Source organism: Drosophila obscura, unplaced genomic scaffold (assembly GCF_018151105.1).
Source record: "Drosophila obscura isolate BZ-5 IFL unplaced genomic scaffold, ASM1815110v1 contig_84, whole genome shotgun sequence".
NCBI lineage: Eukaryota > Metazoa > Arthropoda > Insecta > Diptera > Drosophilidae > Drosophila > Drosophila obscura.
The window spans coordinates 1,252,605-1,269,679 of record NW_024542877.1 but is presented as its reverse complement, the minus strand read 5'-3'; the positions used below and the strand labels follow the sequence as shown (position 1 = coordinate 1,269,679).

Here is a 17,075-nt window from a genome sequence, read left to right as displayed (position 1 = left end):
GGTCTCTGTTTCTGTCTGGCTTCCGGATTATTTCGTAACTCGGCTTCCTGCTTCGCTGGGCCCGGGAGCCAGCAGCAGAGCCGCATCCTGCCCAGGGCTTATGAAACAACTTCTCCTGGCCAAGCGAATGACTCAATCGATTGTGGAGCATCTCCATAGGGGGACACACTACCTCCTACTGTTTGATGGCCAGTTGGTTGGATGGTTTTGTTGTACAATTTTTTGGTTTGGTTTATTCGAATAATTATTCATAGGTTTGTATTCGTTAATAATTAATTAATTCGGTAATTTAATTAAGTTTAAAGTGATGTTGTCTGTTTACATTGCATTTGGTTTCAGTTTTTTCCTAAGTTGTATAATTAATTTGTAATCTCATTCGTTAAATATCCATTTGGTTAATTATTGCAAAACGCCTCCAAACACCGGCATCATGTCCGGTCCGCTATCTGGATGATCTATTTATGTGACCCCCCCATATAACCTAGATGATCTGGCTGATCTCGGCGATGAACTACCCCCATGGAGAGATCTTCCATATGCACGCGACTCTCATATGTGTGTGTATGTGTGTGTGGCGGCTATCCGTTATCCTCTATGTGGAGTTGTACACTCGGTTAACCGCTTACGATGCTTATATATAGGCATATGTATATTACGATATAGCTATGAGTATCCAGCTCCTACGGGATGGGATGGGATGTTCCCCCGCATTGAATTTAACTATTTATAGAGCACATACAAAAAAAATGTCTAAAAAAAAAGGGAACACTCGGAAAAAAAAACATGGGATCTAATGCAAGGATTTAAAGTTAATTTAAGATTATTTCCTACGCGAAGACTAGACTGCTTTATTTTTACATCGAATCTGCACTCCTGACTAGATGGATTCGTGACTAGAGATGGATTGGGGAGGGGGGGATGGGTTGGGCTGTCTGGGTGAGCCGCAAGCGTCCGCCGACAAAGAGTCCAGATGAGATTCGTTTATTAGCAACACCTTTCAGGTACTTATTAAATACTTATTCTGGCTCCGAACGATGCCCGGGGCTGCTCACGGGGGCGATTGGGGAGAGGGGATATTGAGGTCTGATCATTCCGGGTCTTGGCTCTGTTCCGGAGAGATCATGACCTCAATGGGCATTAGCTATTGTTCCATTATGATTGTATCCTCGGGCTTGACATTGCCGGAGTTGATGGCCTCCATGGCCTTGCTCAGGAGGGTGGCATCCTTCAGGCTGACGACCTGCACCAGTTGCGGTTCCTGCCCCGGACCGCCCTGGATCATCATCTGGTGCATGCCGGGGGACATTGTGATCGTCTCCAGCTGATCGCCGTTCTCCACCTGTTGGGGCACAAAGCACATAGCAAATAGAAACAAGGTTAGAAATTATTCGAAATGATATTTTAAATTAAATTTTTTTTGTTTTGTATTGTGATGCATTGTATTGTGATGGGGGGGAATCTTTTCTGGTACTGCCTCGCACATCCGTCTGTGTCTGTCTCTAAGGAAAATAAAATTGGAAAAAAAAAGCAAAGGAAATAAAAGGAACGATCAAACGATCGAAGAATACTTACACAAAATCAGGGCTAGCAAAATATATGGTAAAAGTGTGAGTAAAATATATGCATATGAAATAAATTAAATAAAACAAATACCAATTATAATTAAAATCACAACAACAAAAGGTTTATTCAATAAAATTTGTTGGTTTTTTGTTTTCTGTTTTTGTTTACGTTTTCACTTTCACTTCACTTTTGATCCGAGCGCTGCAGGGTAGCGGCTGCGGATAAACATTTGGTCTAAAACAACTAAAATATAATATTTTCAATTTCATACATACAACTAAACATTCAAATAATTACAATAATAATAAAAATTGAATAAAACATAATAATAATAATCATAATAAAAAATAGTCATAGATCAACATAAAAATAACTTTGTATGCACTTTCAATATTTGCAGCGAGCGACCCAAAAGGCTGTGCGAATGCCAGGCAAGTGATGGGATACGCCCCATATATATTATATAACCTACTCTCTATATGTTTGTATTTATATCCCACATGATTTGGGGGCTAATCCAAGGCACAAATTACAATTAAAATCGATGGCATGCTCTGCTTCAGCTCTGGCTCTTAAATGTTTTTCTTTTGTATACATTTTCAATGCGGCATTGACTAAAATTTGGTTTGGGTTTTTGGTTACGGTGTTACGGGTAACGGATTACGGGTTACGGTTTATGTTTTAAACTAGGTTCCTGTTCGCTTGACTACTTATCGAACTAAACTAAACTAACTCAAGATTTGCCTAGCATTCCAATTGCAACTGATCAAAGATCAACTCTCCTCCTTACCTTTACATTTAAATTCTAAAATATTTGGTCTGAGTTCCACTCTATGCCCTAGCAAGATTATGTGCACGATTATATAAATATAAAGTAAATCGCTTAAAACTAAAACAAACGACAACAAAAACGGATATCCATGATTGGTTTGCTACAGCTTGATTAACTAGGAACATGACTGATTAATATTCACTTTTAGTTTTCTTTTTTTTCATTTGCTTTGCTTTGCTTTGCTTCTCTTTGATTTTCTGCTCTCTGCTCTCTCTGGGTGCATATTCTGATTTTTGGTTCTTGTTTCATTTATCAACAAATTGTATTCCTATTTGGTTTTGGTTTTGGTTTTCATATTCTTCGTTTCATCGAGGATTCTTCCTAAACGAATTCAAATAAATTCTATTCCACGTTCCAGCAGGAACCCTTTTTGCTATATTTCCTACTCTGGTTTCCTGCTTCGTTTCCTCGTTTCGTTTCTTCTGGCATTCACAATGTATTTTTCTGTTTTTTTCTAAGTATAGATGGCAAGTGTGTGTGTGTGAGGTGTGTCTATGTTGTTAGCTAAATTGTTGTGCAAAGCCGCTTCTTGACTAGATTCGAAAGGTGCCTGTATCATCTGTATCTATATCTGGGTGGGGTCTTCTACAAGACTACGAGTCTACTGCGGGTCTACTGGTCTACGGCTACGGTCTACGGTCTGGTCTACTACTCAAAGTTCTCCAGCTTAATCGTCTTGGCCGGCAGCTGCAGCTGCATGTTCGTCAGACTGGCACTGTCCACGCAACGTATGGCGGCAGCTGTAGCCGCCGCCGAGGAGGAGCAGCCCATGCCTACAGGGGATCCGCTGGAGGCGGATGTTTCGCCCGTCGCCTTTGTGGGTAGCTTGCGGCTGCTCCTACCGGGCTTGCGACGCTTTTGTGCGCCGTTTCCGGCCTTGCTGGTCGCCGCCACACGTCGCGTGGAGCGCGTTGTGGTCGCAGCCGTCGTGGTGGTGCTGCTTGTCGTTGTTGCATGGGCAGTGGGATTGGAATTGGGTATGGGAGATGCCAGCAAAATGGGGAGGGGCCTCTTAATGCTATTGCTGCTGCTGCTGTTGTTGTTGTTGTTGGCAAGGGTACTATTGTTGTTGTTGTTGTTGTGGTGGTGGTGGTGATGTTGGTTATGGTTATGGTTCTGGTGGAGATTAAAGCCCGCACTACTGCTACTATGGTTGCTACTGCTACTGTGATTATTGGTGGCCGCTGGCGCTGCCGCCAGATAGTAGCGCGCCCCCGCAGCTGCCTGCAATGTGAGCGACTGTTGGTGGTGTCCCAGGGTCGCGCCGCTGCCACTGCCACCGCCACCGGCACCGCCACTGCGTCTGCCGAGAACGGCATGGCCAGCGCTGATCAGCGAGTAGCACTGCAGGGAGCCGGTGGCCGGCGGCTGAGACCCCGAGGCCGAGCTGGAGGTGCGCGTGGCACTGGTATCTACCTGCATGGGGGCCAGGCACACGGTGCCGTCGCTGTTCGTCTGCAGCTGCTGCATGTTGGCCATCACCGACTGGTACATGGAGACGGGCACCGAGATCACATTGCTCACGGAGACGGGATAGCCTGCAAGGGAGACGCCGCATGAGCCCAACTTTCATAATCCAATCGGATAATCCAGCCACTACTCACCCTGCCCATCCTCGGTGGTGATATAGATTTGGCCATCTTGCGTCTCGGTCAGATCCACGGTCATATTCTCATGCCCGTTGACATCGGTGAGACTTTGTACGGTCTGGATGGTGGCCCCACCCTCTCCCTGATGCAGCTGCAAATGGCAAAGGGATTAATGGAGTCCGGTCGTGCAAAGAGCCCTCCACACTACTCACCGTTGCCACGCCCTGCACCTGGGCGGTTGTGCCGTCCGACAGCGTGATAATGGGATTGTTGGGATCCACCTGGATGAGGGACACCGTGCCATCGGCGTTCTGCGAGAGCACAGTCTGCGTGGTGTACTGTACGGGAAAGAGAGGCGATCAAGAGTTGGGGTTATGCGACAAATATATAACAGATATAACAGCGTTAAAAGATAGATAATCAAGCGAACAAAGCAAATCATATATCTTAAAAAAGTGCAAAATAAATTAAGCAATAAATTAATTTAAATTATATACAAACAACATTCAATGAATCGAAGCAACATTCAATTAACAGACACCACAGTGAATAAAGATCGGTTTTTTATTTTGATTTGCTTTTTGTTGGTGTTGGAGTTGGAGTCGTGTGTGTGTGTGTGTGCGTGTGGGATATTGTTTCGAATGTGCGATTTGTGTGTTCGACTTGTGGCAGATGGAAATAATGAGAACTTGCAATGAAAACCCAGCTGAAAAAAAAGAGACAAAAAAAAAACAACAACAAAATATATGTAAAAAATAATTAGAAGACAAACAAACAAAACAAAAAAATAATATCAATCAAATCAATCGGTTTTAATCTCTTCGCAAAGACAAGCAGAAGTACAGTACAGTACATCAAAATAAATCTGCTAATGTTAACAAAATGATAATACAACGAGTGGCAGCATTGCAAGTAAAAAAAAAGGGGGAAAAAATAAACACAGCAAACATCAAACATCAGCAGCAGAACAACATAACGTTGAGCCAAATAATAATCTGCGAACAGAAGAGGTTTTTGGGTAATGGACGAACGAGCACCTATGGACCCTATGGACTATGCACGGGACCTATAAATATCTTGCTGATTTTACAGTCAGCAACGACGAACAATTCAAACATTATTGATGTGCAAATTGCTTCAAACTTTCTTCCTCAATCGGTTTTTGCCTAATTCCCAGATTAATCTTCAGATAAGGGCCTACGGAACGTGAATTCAACTCTCACTTTCTTGTATGACTGCATTCGTGACTTTGATGGGAAACCCTTTGAATGGATTCGAATTAAGAAGAGATTCCTTATGGAGCGGCATAGCGGATGCTCGAAACGTACAAGTGAATGCTGCAGAAGAGAATGCCAGAGAGTTGCAAACAAAAACACAAAATACATGTCGTGTGCATGACGCGAATAGTTTAAATAGTATCTCCCGCATAATATTCTAACATCCCCATTGGTTCTGAATATATAACTCTCTCTCTCTCTTTCTCATATAGGTATAAATGGACTTGTAGCCTGAGCGACTATGAGATACCCTGCCATCAGCCATGTCCAAGTGCATAGATGCCGCCATAGGTGCACGTCGTGTTACCGGCTCGTTGATTAGTGGGATACAAGAACAGAATCAGAACAGAAAGAATGGCAATCGGATTCGGATTCGAATTCGAATTCCGTTTCAGTTTCAGATTAGTACGAACATCAACGTCGCTCAGCGTTATGGGCTCGATGCAAACTTGGGCATTCGCTATCTGCTGGGCAGTGACGGTCTGGGCGGCCGAATTCTGGGCTGCGGCCGCTGCCTGGGCGGCACTTACGGCTGCTGCCGTCGTTGGCACAGCGGTGGCCGTGGTCGTCCCGCTGGCGGTCGTCAACTGTATGGTCTGCGGCTGGCCGCCGCTGATGGGCTGAATGTGTACGGTGCTGCCGGCGGGAAGGTGGTGCTGCTGGTGGTGCTGTTGTTGTTGTTGTTGCTGGTGGTGGTGCTGCTGCTGCTGCTGTTGGTGATGTTGTTGCTGCTGCTGCTGCTGTTGCTGCTGCTGTTGTTGCTGCTGGTGGTGCTGCTGCTGCTGTTGCTGCTGCTGCTGGTGGTGCTGTTGGGCCGGCGCCTGGCATATCTCGATCTTGGTGGAGGCCGGCAGGGTGGCCGTAGTGGTCACATGCTGGTTATTGGTGCTCTGGATGATCGTCGGGGCCGGGGAGTTGGTCTGGGCCGTGTGTGTGGTGATCACCGTGCCGGCGCTGTTGATCTTAACCACATTGACCTGCTGCGGTTGCTGTTCGTTAGAGTTGAAGGTTGGAGGTTGGAGTTTGACGGTTAGTTAGTCGAATGAAACAAATGTGGGGTTAGTGGCATCGAATGGGAGTGAACGGATGGACCACGGATGGATGGGGTATCGGGGGGATGCAGTATGGACCAGACAGAGATTAATATTCGGGCGACGCGTGACACCGTGTGACCCAGACGTTGCAGTGCCGCTGCACGCTGATCGGAAATGGGATTCGGTTGGTGGGCGGCCCTTTGGGTCATACTCACGTTGCTGTTCCCTGACGGGGGCGTCATTGTTGTCACTGTGTGGATGGTGGGCGTGCTGGATAGCTCCATGTCCTCGTCCTCGTCGCCCGATTGCGAGATCAAAGCGTTCACCTTGTCATCGTCATCGGCAAAGGTCGGCAGCAGATCCTCCCGTCCATGATATTTGTAGCAGTTGATCACGATCTTGCGCAGCGCATGCGTCCAGCTGATCTGTAGCCATCACCGGGTAGATAGATGAAAGGCGACAATGGGAATGGGAAGCTTGTGATTAGTACAATTCAGCGATTAAACGGGGGCGGCTGTTTAACACCCACCCCACCCACCTTCTGCTTGTCGTCCTCGGAGCGGGCATCCATCCGCACATTGGCCCACGGCAGCTCCTTGGGCCACCAGGGTGGCCGCGTCGACTCCCGTCCCCAGCCCGGTTTGCCCCGTCCCGTTGAGTACTTGAGCATTAGTGGAATGAAGGCCCGCAGCTGGGCCTGGGTCATCTTCTCGACGGGCGTTGGTATCCCATCGATGACCAGGCCGGGCAGCTCGAACAGCGACGGATCGTCCTGGGGCGGCGGCGGCGCCTGCTGCGCCAGCGCATTGTCCAGCTCGTCCATGACGATATTCTTCAGGTTGCGTAGCACATCCTCCAGCGGCTTGGCGCCGAACACCTTGTAGCTGGTGTTGGGCTTGCCTGGCGTTGCCACCAGCACCACCGCCTGCTTGCCGACGCGACCCGTGAACTCGTAGATGATGCCACGCAGCTTGCGCAGCAGCCGGTTCTGCTGCCGCTTGCGCACCGACGGATTCGTCTCGAAGCAGTGCGGCCGCTTGCGTTTCTTTGAGCTGGCGATGGCCGCTGCGGCCGCCACACCGACTGGTCCGGCGGCGGCCAGCTGATGGGCGACATCATCGTTGACGGGTATCGAGCCGAGATCACCGTCATACAGGCTCCCATCGCTGCTGATCAGATCCTCCTCGTCATCGTCGCTGCCCAGGCTCTGGATATCCTCGTCGAGCATCTCTATCTTGTAGGTGGTGCCGTTGCTCTGGCTGCCGCCGGACTGCACCTGGCTGTGACTGTGGCTGCCGCTGCTCGTCGTCGTGATGGTGGTCACGTTGAGGCCACCGCTCCCAGAGCTGCCATTGCTCCCATTGCCGCCGCTGGAATTGGGACCGCCATTGCCGCCGGTCGTTGTTACGACCACATTGCTGCCGCCGGAGTTCCGCTGGCTGTTGGCCGGGGCCACGACCAGACGATAGCTTGTGGTTGCCAGTTTGCCTGTGTGTGGATGCCTTTCTCGATCTGTCGCTGTCTCTCACTCTCTCGTTCGTCTCTTCCTCTCTCCCTCTTCCTGTCTCGTTCTGGTCTGGTCTGGTCTGGTCCGGTCGGTCCTCCTTCACCTTCGTTCCTTCGACTGTTGGCCCCTTATTCGCATGCGCACTGTGTGATGATAAGAGCTGTGGAAGACACACACACACAACAAACAACAAACAGAAATCAGAATTAACATTTAAGTGCTTTACTTATGTATGGACATATATATGCATGAATATTTGTATCTCTTTCTGGCAGTCTCTTTCTCTGTGAATAACTACAGTGGAAAAAAGCTCTGCAGTTGCTCTTGCTGATAAGCGAAATGTGAATCAGGTCAAAAGCGCGCATGCGCAACGCCCAGCAACAATTAAAAAACAGAGCAACACACAACAACAAAAACACATACACCCACACACACACCCCCCCCACCGGGGCCGCGCACCCCCCGGGGGGGGGGCCCGGGGCCGGGGGGGGGCCCCCCGCGCCCCACACACATAAATAAATGACAGAAATATATGTATATAACACGCGTGTACACTGTACATACGTTTATATAAACAGCTGGATGCCAACACATGGGGACCCATGGGGGGTTGGACAGTGGCAAAGACAGGCTAAAAGATGCCACAGATTCTACAAAATAAAGCTTGGAATTTTCCATCTAACGAAAAGCTTTGAATAAGTGTGCTTTTCTATTGCCAAAATCCTATATTTCTCGCCTCGATGCATCCTGTTGGGTTATTCAAGGGTCAAAACGTGAATGGCTTCTGCGCTCTAACAACTCAAAAACGAATATTTTATTAGACAATTTCTCAGGTATCCACGTTTACTTTTTGCCCCCACAAGTAGTTAGAACTCACTACTAGTGTTTCTTGCACAGCTGCACCTTATCGGCTTTGAAGCATTCGAACAGCATTGGACCCCGGGCCACAACTTGAAGCATTTGTACGTGTAGGGTCCGATGATGGGCCACGGAGAACGTGAGCTTGTCACTTAATTTACATACGAGTATGTGTGGGCAGGGGGCAGGGGGCAGGGTGCAGGGGTTAGGGTGCACAAGGTTAACAGAATGTTCGGATGTGGCATACCAACTGCAATACCCCGTGAATACTCTTCTGTTCCCAGAGATGACTTCACGGCGTGTACTTATATGCCCATAATTATTTGTGGTATTTCGATTCGACTTAGAACTCCATAAATAGGTATTTCCCAAAGCTCCATTCATTTTATATCCCATCTCTTTTACATGCTTAATTTACATCTCTCTTATTTGAGCAAATCTATGTGCTTGTGCAGTCATCTCTATATCTATTTACACGTACTAGAAAAATAGATAAGTTGTCTTTCCTGTCTACCTTTTCTTATAGAATTTTCAAATATTTTAAATGGTTTAATTAAAATTAAACTTTTAAGAAACTAAAAACTAACTTTGGCACTGTTTTCGTTTGTTTTTTAAGCACGTCGAATGGGAATCTCTTGCTGTTCCGGGCATGGCGCTTCCATCCCTTGCGATCTCTTTCTTGTGTTCTATTTTATTCCTTATCTATTATCTATGCATCTCAGTCTTATTTTTTTTCTTTTTTAATTCTTAGGCGTGTGTACAATTCTTTATTTTTTTTTAAATCAGCAAACAAATCAGCTAAATTTGTTTACTATTTATTCTCGTTCACTGTACATCTCTTTCACTTTCACTCTTGCTTTCTCTTTCTATTTTCTGCTCTCTCTCTCTCTCTCTAAGAATCTCTGAGCATGTGCCGTCGTCTCCTCTCTGCGCAGACTCCCCAAGCTTCGTTCTTTCTTCTGCCAATCACTCTCCCTCTCTTCGCCCAGTATCTCACTCTCTCTCTCTCTGTTTCTGTCTCACTTTCGAGTTCAGCTTTCTTGGGGGCCTCTGCACGTGCGCATTGCATTCGGTTGCAAGTTCAAACTCGAATTCGATGCCCAAAATTTTTTGGCAAACTCGACATAATATTTAAAATTTATTTTTTATTATTGAAATTATTAAATTATTTTTATTGCTTGCCTTGACAATTTTTCGTTGTTTCGGTTTCAGTTTCAGTTTCGGTTTGGGTGCTTGCTCCCCGGGGGTTAAAATATTATAAAATCCAATTGGGACTATTCGTTGATATATTTATGGCTTTGGGACTTCTGGCATCATCACTTATTGTGTTATTTATGCCTTAATTATTATTTCACGCACTTTTTAAGACACGGAACAATACAAAAAAAAAAAATATTGTTTATATTTCACTTGAGCACTTTGCCCGGTGTGTGTTTTCGATGAGAACTCTCTAACGCAGACGCAGAGAAAACACACAGGAAAATCGGAACTGGAATTGGAAATATTGTATGATTTTAGCTCTCCAACCCGGACCCGGACCGATTGCAGCTCTCTCTCTGGCGGCTCTGGCGGCTGTGTGACTCCGTGTGGCTCTTCTGAGTGCGGCTCAGTGCTTTGCTGCGCTGCGCTGCGCTGTGGCTGCGGCTGTGCTGCCTGCCTGGGTGTTGGGTGCTGCGCTCAAACGTTGAGTTCTATTTGCGTTTGCTCAGAGAACGGCAGCGGCGGCAGTGCTTGCTCCAGAGGCGGCCAAGGGAGGAGTAACAAGAACAGCAACATCAACAGAGCAACACAGCCACACAGCCACAAGCAGAGCAGAGCGCACTGCCAAACCACCCCACGGACCGGAGCAGCGACGTCGACGCAGTAAAAAATCAATACTGCGCCCATGCGTCGACGTCGCTGGGCGACGCGTTTCAAAGAGAGAGAGAGGGAGAGTGCGAAAGGAAAGCCCTCCGCTAGAGTATCGTATATGTAATGCTGTCCTTCTTTAGCCCCCGTTGTTCTACCGCTAAATGTAACTGTTTACCTTTGCAGCACTCCCGCTCAGCCCGTGAAATAACAAAGGGAGAGAGAGACCTACAGAGAGAGTAAGAACAGTGCTGGAAGCTCAGCGCTGGGAAACGGTTAAACAGAGAGCTTCCGTGGGGAAAGCTTTCGCCTGCATATGCGTGCCCAGCCTAACACCCCTTCCACCTCCCCCGGGCAACCATCCTGCGCAGCACTGGAGAGAGACACCGAAATTTGTGTGTTCTTATGTATACGCTTTTTGCAGGGCTGCGCAGCTTACCCCCAAAAGAAGTGCTCATCCCCCCCATACCCACCGACTGGGTGGAAGTCCCCGCTCCCTGAAAAAGAAATTCAGTTCGAAACATCAACCCTTGGAACACAAACAGCAGCAGCAACAACACCACCACCACCACCACTTTACTTTCTCCACTACCATGCCGTCAACAACAACAAAAACAAGAAAAACAACTACAAGGCGGCACGCAAACTCCTGGCGCTTAATATTGACAGTGTCCGTGTCCCGTGTCTGGTTGTTAAACTCGGCGGACATATGGCCACGCATGCACTGCTCGCACTGCTTGGCACCACCACCACCCACCACCAGCGGTAAAGCACCACCATCACAGTGTGCACCACCCTGCTCCCTCTCTCTCTCGCTCGCTGGCTCGCTCTGTGTTTGTTCTCTGTGCACCAACAGGGGATGGCTTTTTGGTTGGGATTTTTGGGCTGCGGTAAGCGCGTATCACTTGCGCGTGCCACTGGAGCATGCCAAAATCACACTCGCCTCCTCGTACAGTGGCGGGCACAAAATGAGAACACAAATGTCACAAAAGGGTACATGGCATAGAAGCCCCTAAGAACATTTGTTTCTCTGCACTGATTTGTATTTACAGAACGCCCTTGGCCATATCCATATCCATATCCATTTCAAAGGTGAATGAAAGGTGTTCCCGAATTGTGTTGATTCGTATGCGTATTCTTCATTGCATTGTTTATTGCTTAGAATTTCTGGGATTGCTTAAAACTTAAGTTGCCGCATAGCACTGACAATTGGACCTAGGTTCTGGTATATTTGTTTATTTTGTCAGCTATAGGAAAATCTCTCGCTACATGGAGATCGGCAGCTCGGCAAAGAGTATTTTAGAAATTCGAGCAGAAAACTGGAATTTCTTCAATGTAAATAGAAAACTATAGGAAAATGGAGCACAAAAGATTCGTCATTCGATCGGTAAGGTTCCAAGCATACATATAACGAAGGATGGGACGGAATATTACAATGTGTAGACAGATCAGGTGAATGCGAATGGTAAGTAGAGTGAATGGCAATTGATTATGATTGAAATCAGATGGGATGTTGCGTGCGCAACCTTCGCTCTCTTTTCTCTTGTTTCTACTTTACGCAGAACTGCGCAAAGTTTGGCCAATTTCGAGTGCGCTGAGAAGCATGCTACAAGCTTGTGCCCCGCAAAACATACACACACACAGAAATGCACAATGCGTGAAGGCAACTCGAATGGAATAATATATGTACATATGTACATATGTATGTATCTACCAATCTGCAAAAGAAAATGGATGGCTATGGGTCACACTCTCACACTCGGCGCTTGCGCATATGGCAACACTGTCAGCAAAGAGAGCTTTATTCTGTGCACTTGGCAATGCTGTGCGACCTGTGTCTGCGTCTGGGCGCAGCTAATGTTATGCTCTGATCTATTTATAACAAGCACAAACACACAGATAGAGAGAGGGGAGAGAGCAAAAGAGAACAGCGAAAGAACATTTGAAATACTTAGAAAAGGTGTTGTTGATATTCTTTTCGCTTTCGGATGGTATTACATTTTCCGTATCTGCCGTTCCCAACGATAGTGGGTGCATGCGCCCACCGCCTAGAAAAATGTGTGCTCCCCCCACGATATGCATGTCTGTATGTATGTATGGGCTACAGCAAACTCCCACTGCGTCAGCGCGCTCACTGCCCCACAAGCACAGACACAGCCACCCATACAGCAGCAGAAGCAGCAGCAGCAGCAGTCGCAACAGCTTTGGCGCATGCTGAAAGTGGCACGGTGGCACAGTGGGAGCAATTATTCAGGGATTTTCGTTCAGGGTATTGCCGTCAACGCAGCTATCACTCTTCGAAATCTCTGACATGCTTATGTGCTGGCTGTTTCCCATAGAATCCAATTTACGCGCAGTTCATTTGTTTATATTTCATACCAAACGAATTTCGAGTGTCATGCGAAGATAGAGGCCCTTTGGGGGTTCACGAGAGGGGAGGGTAAGAGTAGGCAAAAACTGGCATTATTTAATGTCAATGCAATTTATGTGCAGTGCAAGCAGTTTTGTCAGCGAGTGTTCCAGCAATCCAACAGAATGACCAATGCAAGGGTTCCTCACTCCAATAATAGCATCTGAATCAATCCTTGCCTTCGAAATGAGTCCCTATTCGAGCCACAACGAATGAGTTCCACTGCGAGAGGTTCCACTGTGTGGCATACTATGTACATACATGCAATCGACAGTGCGCTCTCCGCTCTGTACGCAAATACCTAATCGATAGCTACGATTCCGTTTTCTATCTCTTGCTAGTGCGCCAAGTGCTCTCTCGCACTCACTCTTCTCTCTCTCACTCTAGCTGGCACACTGCTTCATGTGTATGTATGTATGTTCTGTATCTACACACATGTGTATGTGTAGATGTATGTGTGTATCTTGACGCAAATGTCTACAAAAACAATGCAAGATAAAAACAAAATAAAGTGTGGAAAGTGGCGGCGGGAGAACGGTGGGGGGAGGGGTAGAAGTAGAAGTAGAAAGAACAGTGAAAAAGTACGTTACGCATGCGGCGGCGTCGGTGCTGACGGGCCGCGGCGACGGCGCACACGCGGCAATGGGCAATGGGCAAACGCATATGCCCCCATGTGAATGATATGAATACATATATAATTGTAGGTACATATTTACATGTATATTGTGTAAGGAATATCATGTATTTAATGTAAATTTGTATAAATGGAACAGCAGTAAGGAGGAAACTAACGGTTGAATGACTCACAGATCCAACCCCACAGGCACACACACACAGATGCACAGATACAACCTTGCGACGACGTTGCCATGTGCCAGTCGCTTGTTTCCCAATTGGAACTGTACTTGTTTCGAATTTTTCGACTATGAAATTTTCGTACAACCCACCCCCTAAAAGCAGCGGCTACTGCTGCTGCTGCGCTGCCACTGCGATGCTGCTGCTGGCACAGTAGCGTCCACCTCAATCAGCCTCCTGTGCGAAAATCTCTGACGGCTGCTGCTGTTGCTGCCATGGCAAAGTGTTTGTGTATCCATCCCTAATGTGCCCTATAGGAGGGGGTGGGTGGGTGTGCGTGCGTGTGTATAGGAAATGCAACCCCTGTACATAAAAGATACACACACACACACACACATACAGAACCACAGATTTTTCCTTCTCAATTCAAATTGGAATTTAGTTTCAGGCAGATTCAAACGAAAAAGGGGTTTTTTGGAAAAATGTTACGCATACGCTATGTATGCCGCACCCCCTCCATACTGGTAACATTTGCTACCCCCGCCGCCAAACCCCACACCAACCTACCGACCGACCGACCACCACTCGACCGTCGCTGACACGAAAAATGAGAACAGTTTGCTTGCTGCTGTTCGGCGCATGTTTTAATTACGGACACTCGCAGTCGGCGTTCGGTTCAAGGCGCCGCTGTAACAGTACACACACAAAATAAGGGTCTCTTTCTGGATTATCTAATACACGCACACACACACACTCCCCTGCACCCACCGAGCGGATACAGCACAGGGCACATGAATATGCACATGCAAATGCATTACATATTGGGTTTTAAATAGCCAGCAGAGAGATGGATAGAGAGGATGAAAGAGAGAGTGTGAAAAAAGAACAGTTTACTTCTTGCTTCTTGTTGTCGTTGTTGTTGTTGTTTGTGTGTGTTGTTAGCACTGTTTACCGTTCATCCCGTCCCTCTTCGCATTTGCTGCGACTTCCTTCTTGTTGTTGTTGTTCCCTCCTCAGAGATGGAAAAATTGGATTTTGCGTGAAAAACTTATTGCTTACTGCGACTGTCTGCACCGACGACTTTTCCGCTGAGCTGCGCGCTGAACAGAACAGAACAGAACACACAACACCAACACACACACACGGTCTGCCTTGCGCGAAAACCGAATATAGTGGAAAATCGAAAATTCTTCACGTCTGCGTCGCGCTCACACACACACACACACAACATGCATGCACACATTGGTAACAGCAGGAGCGGAGTGAAGTGGAGGCTTTATTCAGGGTATACGCACCTGCGTGTGTCTAATAGATGTGGATGTTGCCTCCTTCCTGGCCTTGGGACTGCTCTGCTGCTTAACGGTATTCTCCTGTAGGAACAGTTACACTCTCGTACAAACACACACACATCTAAACATAGAAATACACACGCGCCGCCGCCGCCAAAACGCTGCTTCTGCCGCTGGTGGTGCTGCTGCTGCGACGTTGTTGTGTTTGCTTTGCCCCTGCGTCGTCGCTCGCGTTTTTTGGACCCTGCGTTTATTTATTATCACACTGCACATGCGAATATTCGCTGCATTTTACATTTGCGCACTGCCACGCTTGCCACATGCCACTTGCGATTTGTTGTTGTTGTGCCCCAGCTTGCAGCATTCGAGGCTGGCCAGAGTGCTGTTCGTTTTTCGTAAGAATTTTTTTTGTGTAATTCCCTTTTTGTTCTAGTTAGGGTTAAATATATTGATAAGAAAATATCGATACATATTTAGTGTGGATACTATATATGTAAGCGATAGTTTTTTGGACTGGCGAAAACATTAATGTGTTTTTTGCTGTGTGATATATCAGCAATGGAACAACTTTTCGTAGTCCTAAGCAAATCAAAGCTATTTTTCTCTTCTTTCACGTCGTTAGCTGAGATAAACCGAGTTTTGATGCTACTTATCGCTGCACAGGGTAGTTGAAAAAACATATGAGTAGTTTTGTGCGATTAGCGGAACATATCGGCGTTTTATTTTGAAAATAAAAGTTGAGCCGAGTGCGACTGTTATCTTATAACAATAGCAACTAAGATTCAAAATGCCGTTTTTCGTCATAAATTGATATTTATGCTCTTGATAAATCTAAAAATGCGTGTTATGGCTCTACAGAGCTGCGACAACAAACATCGATGGCGAGTATCGATGGTGGGCACCTTTCGATATATGTGTGACAAATGATATCCAATTCCTCCGTGGTGTTTACATAATTCAAATCCAATGCCAGTGTCAAATCACAAACAATAAACATGAATATATTTGTGTTTTGTTTGGCTGGATGAGTCGACCCTTACTTTTTGGCTAAGCAAATGTCGTCGACTATCGTGTACACAGTGACGCCATCTGCCGCTGGTGCCGCGCTTTAAACGTGTGCGATGGCTGCTATTGTTATCGATTGGTGGCGGCATATATCTAGCCTGTTGCGCGCACAATTCAAATTTGAAATTTAATTAAATTATATTTAATTAAGTGTGGGACATCTTTTGTAATATTTTGCGATTTATTTCAGTTGAGCTGCAAACACACGTAAGCCTTTCACAAGGCAGCTAGCAATATTGGAAACAAGTCAGCTAGACCAGCCAGGTGAGAGACTCACACACAATTTGTTTCTCTTATTGTGGCAGAGATTCACACAAAACTTTATCACTTTAAAACTTAAAAAAAAAGAATGGAGAGCAACAATTTAGAATTGACCAGCAATAGGCTGAGTTATTTTGTGGTTTTGATATTTGTTGGAGTGGTTAAAGGGACCGCGCGAAGGCGACGACTAAGCGCGACTGACTGCTGTCCGTTTGGCAGCCGCCTTTTAAGGCCCTGCGCGGCACAGAGGCGCGTCAGGCACACACACACCCATGCCGCTTGCCCCCTACCACATTAGGATATGCCTGATAAAACCTATTCTCCGAACGGGCTCCACTGATTGCCCGCATGCAAAAAAAAAAATAAGAATAAAAATTAAAAAAAAAAAAAAAAAGGGAATGAGAAAGAAAATGAAAACAATACAAAAAAAAAAAAACTATTCGATACAAAAGAGCAAAGAAGAAACACAGCTTGTGATTTTCTTATCGCACGGAACTCGCCCACATTGGCCAGGGAATAACCATACCAGTATGGGTCTTGGGTCTCTGGTCTCTGGCTCTTCGCTCCGAATGTGGTCTGTTCTGGTACTTATCGTGGTGTTCGGCCCCGCTTATCACCGGAACTGAGAGATGGCTCTGCTCTGGCCGCTGGCCAGCCATGTGGCCGCATTCTGCTCTGTTCTGCGTAATCCGGACTCCAGATATGGCCCTTCCCGTCTTACAGTTGGCAATGATCTTGAATTTTGCT

The 17,075-nt window shown here is 46.6% G+C and overlaps 1 protein-coding gene across 4 annotated transcripts; it reads right to left on the bottom strand.

Annotated features, from left to right (window-relative positions):
• Positions 1-237: 237 nt before the first annotated feature.
• LOC111068978 (DNA-binding protein Ewg) lies at positions 238-15,450 on the bottom strand. 4 transcript variants are annotated; one of them, XM_041595820.1, is made up of 8 exons: positions 6,834-7,817; positions 6,511-6,720; positions 6,077-6,250; positions 5,675-5,971; positions 4,197-4,322; positions 4,000-4,135; positions 3,812-3,933; positions 238-1,339 (listed from the first exon to the last, which is right to left on the bottom strand). In XM_041595820.1, the coding sequence occupies exons 1-8, from the start codon at positions 7,521-7,523 to the stop codon at positions 1,142-1,144; spliced, it is 1,953 nt and encodes a 650-aa protein (XP_041451754.1). In that variant the 5' UTR covers positions 7,524-7,817; the 3' UTR covers positions 238-1,141. The 4 variants fall into 4 exon arrangements, with proteins under 4 accessions (XP_041451754.1, XP_041451753.1, XP_041451755.1 ...); XM_041595819.1 differs by lacking the exon at positions 238-1,339 and having other exon boundaries at positions 1,685-3,933; XM_041595821.1 differs by lacking the exon at positions 238-1,339 and having other exon boundaries at positions 1,685-3,933; positions 5,792-5,971.
• Positions 15,451-17,075: the final 1,625 nt, after the last annotated feature.